Source organism: Nycticebus coucang, chromosome 16, assembly GCF_027406575.1.
Source record: "Nycticebus coucang isolate mNycCou1 chromosome 16, mNycCou1.pri, whole genome shotgun sequence".
In the NCBI taxonomy this organism is placed as follows: domain Eukaryota; kingdom Metazoa; phylum Chordata; class Mammalia; order Primates; family Lorisidae; genus Nycticebus; species Nycticebus coucang.
This window is the reverse complement of record NC_069795.1, coordinates 26,847,211-26,850,459: the sequence shown is the minus strand read 5'-3', so window position 1 is coordinate 26,850,459 and position 3,249 is coordinate 26,847,211. Positions and strand designations below refer to the sequence as shown.

At 40.4% G+C, this 3,249-nt stretch overlaps 1 protein-coding gene across 1 annotated transcript; it reads right to left on the bottom strand.

Annotated features, from left to right (window-relative positions):
- Positions 1-646: 646 nt before the first annotated feature.
- LOC128567718 (zinc finger protein 83-like) lies at positions 647-2,581 on the bottom strand. Its single transcript, XM_053565162.1, has one exon. It carries the CDS (start codon positions 2,506-2,508, stop codon positions 1,321-1,323), a length of 1,188 nt encoding a protein of 395 aa, XP_053421137.1. The 5' UTR covers positions 2,509-2,581; the 3' UTR covers positions 647-1,320.
- Between the last annotated feature and the right edge of the window lie 668 nt (positions 2,582-3,249).

The window sequence follows — 3,249 nt, the reverse complement described above, 5'->3', positions numbered from 1 at the left end:
ATTTCACCCACACATGGGCACTGGCTCCCAATATAAGCCCATTCTATGTTCTAGTTCTTCTGCCTGCACTTACTTATTCCTCATCTATTCAAACCAACAAGTTTCCCTTCATTCATAAAATATTCCCATAAACCCTAAATTTGTCATGTCATAAATGTAATTATAATTTATAATTTTTTTTCTTTCAAACCAATTTTATACTTACATAACATTGTGAAAATGGATGAGAATTTTCACTCAGCCCCTTCTAAGTTAACATTTTTCTTTTTTTTTGAGACAGATTCTCACTTTGTTGCCCTTGGTAGAGTGCCATGGCATCACAGCTCACAGCAACCTCAAAATCCTGGGCTCAAGTCATCCTTTTGCCTCAGCCTCCCAAGTAGCTGAACTACAGGCACCCATCACAACACCTGGCTTTTTTTTTTTTTTTTTTTTTTGACATTTGCACCAGAATGTTTATTGCAGCCCAATTCATAATTGCCAAGACATGGAAACAGCCCAAGTGCCCATCGACCCACGAATGAATCAACAAACTGTGGCACATGTACACCATGGAATACCATGCAACCATAAAAGATGGAGACTTTACATCTTTCATCTTTACCTGGATGAAGCTGGAACACATTCCTCCCAGTAAAGTGTCTCAAGATGGGAAAAAAAGTATCCAATATACTCAATACCACTATGAAATCAGTATATAATCACCAATCATACGAATGGTAAAACATATAGTTCAGAAAATAGAAGGGAAGAGGAGACAGAGGGGAGGGAGGCAGGCAGAGGGAGGATATTTGGGGGAATCCCACCTAATGTGCATGATGCAATGGTACATTTCAAAACTATTAAGAAAAGAGTATAATTGTGATGGATGTGTTAATCAGTTCCATGTAAGCATTTCACATTGTATATCAAATCACTACCCTGAATCACATAAATGCATCAGTGTACACAGAAATGATTTAATAAAAAAAAGTAAAAAACAAACAAAAAAGATTAACCGCACCCCCCCCCCCGCAAAAAAAGAAGTCTCCAACAATAAACAAGATACCAGTTTGACTAAAGACTGCCATATTCATCACACCTATAAGGTTTCTCTCCAGGATGAATTCTCCAATGATTTGCAAGGTGTGAATTCTGACTGAACACTTTCCCCTATTTACTACATTTACAAGGATTCTCATCAGTATGAATTATTAGATGTCATGCAAGGTGTGAGTTATGACTTAAGACCTTGTCACATTCTTTACATTTGTAAAGTTTCTTTCAGGGATGTCCTAGGGATGACTTGCTACTGAACATTTTGCCACATTCATTACATTTTTAAGGTTTTTCTCCAGTATGAATTCTCTGATGTTTTGTAAGATGTGACTTGTGATTAAATACCTTTCCACATTCCTTACATTTGTAAGGCTTCTCTCCAGTATGAATCCTCCAGTGCATTTGTAGGGATGATTTCTGAGTGAACATTTTGCCATATTCGTTACATTTGTAAGGTTTTTCTCCTGTGTGAATTCTCTGATGTTCTGCAAGGTGTGAAACACGATGAAATACCTTTCCACATTCATTACATTTGTAAGGTCTCTCTCTAGTATGAATTTTCCAATGTTGTCCAAGGATTGAACTTGTACGGAATACCTTTCCACATTCATTACATTTGTAAGGTTTCTCTCCTGTATGAATTCTCCGATGCTGTGCAAGGATTGAACTTACACGGAATAGCTTTCCACATTCATTACATTTGTAAGGTTTCTCTCCAGTGTGGATTCTCTGATGCTGTGCATGGGCTGAACTTTCACGGAATAGCTTTCCACATTCATTACATTTGTAAGGTTTCTCTCCAGTGTGGATTCTCTGATGCCGGGCAAGCTGTGAAATGTAATTGAAGACCTTGCCACATTCATTACACTTGTGAGTTTTCTTTACAGCATGGACTCTCTGATAACTTCTAAGGCTTGATTTTTTATTGAAAATTTTAGCACATATATCAGATTTAAATCGATTTTCTTCCTCATGCATTATTTGATGAATGGTGATATGTGTGCCTTGATTAAAGGCTTTGTCCCACTCAGTACATCTGTAATGGTCTGTCACTATGTGTGGTTTGTCTCTTTGTGGGAATAATGAATCCATAAGATCATACTCACGTTCACGAGAAAAGGGGGGTTTCATAGTAGAAGTAATTCTGTGGGGTGGGGAAACCAAGAAATCACCGTTGATAGACAGATCCATGGGATTACATTCATAAATTTTCTCCTCAATCTTAAATACCTGCAGTTCTGGGAGATCTGACTGGGTGTTGAATCCCAGCTGATTATTAACAATCTTGTTTCGCGAATTCTTCCTATCATGCTCATCTCTCCTACCAGTGAGATTTCCTTGAGGGGTCATACAGACTCCACTGCAATGTCTTTCATCATCTCTCCACTGACATGCAAGGTTATGTATATTCTTCTGAACTTCCCTAAAGCAAAAGCCTTCAATGTCATGGTTTTCTTTCCTTTCCAACATTGCTCTGGGGGATATTTCTTCTATATTACTGCTCTCTGTAGGTGGCAATTCATTTATCACACATATAGAAGAGATACCCTGAATGTGTCCAATCTTCTCTCATCTCAGAAGCTAAGGTGCTTCAGGCCTGGTTGGTACTTGGGTGGGAGAGTCCGGGAAATCATATGCAGGTATGCTCTCAGTGGGACCCAAAAGGAAATACCCACTGAGCCACAGGTGCCGCCCATCTGGAGTTTTTGCTATTTCCACTTCACTCTGAGTCCACAGCCTCTTCGTTGCTCCAACATGGAATTAATACTCAGGTTAAAAACAGAGATTCCTGCCAGGGAGACCAGGTTCCTATAGTTCTCCAACATCACGTCCCTGTATAAAGTCCTCTGAGCAGGGTCCAGGCACGTCCATTCCTCCTGAGAGAATTCTATGGCCACATCTCTGAATGTCAAAAGCCTCTGAGTAAGAGCCATTTCTGAATCCTTTTCTTTCCTCTTCTGGGCTTCTTCATGTAACTGGATTCTTTAGAGGCAATCCAGGCCCGGGAACGCGTTCGTTCCAGTCAGAGGCTTCCGGGTCTGCGGCAACCTGCGCAGGTGGCTTTTTTTTTTTTAGAGAGACAGAGTTTCACTTTGTTGCCCTCGGTAGAGTGCTGTGGTGTCACAGCTCACAGCAACCTCCAACTCCTGGGCTTAGGTGATTTTCTTGCCTCAGCCCCCCAAGTAGCTGGGACTACAGGCACCTCCCACA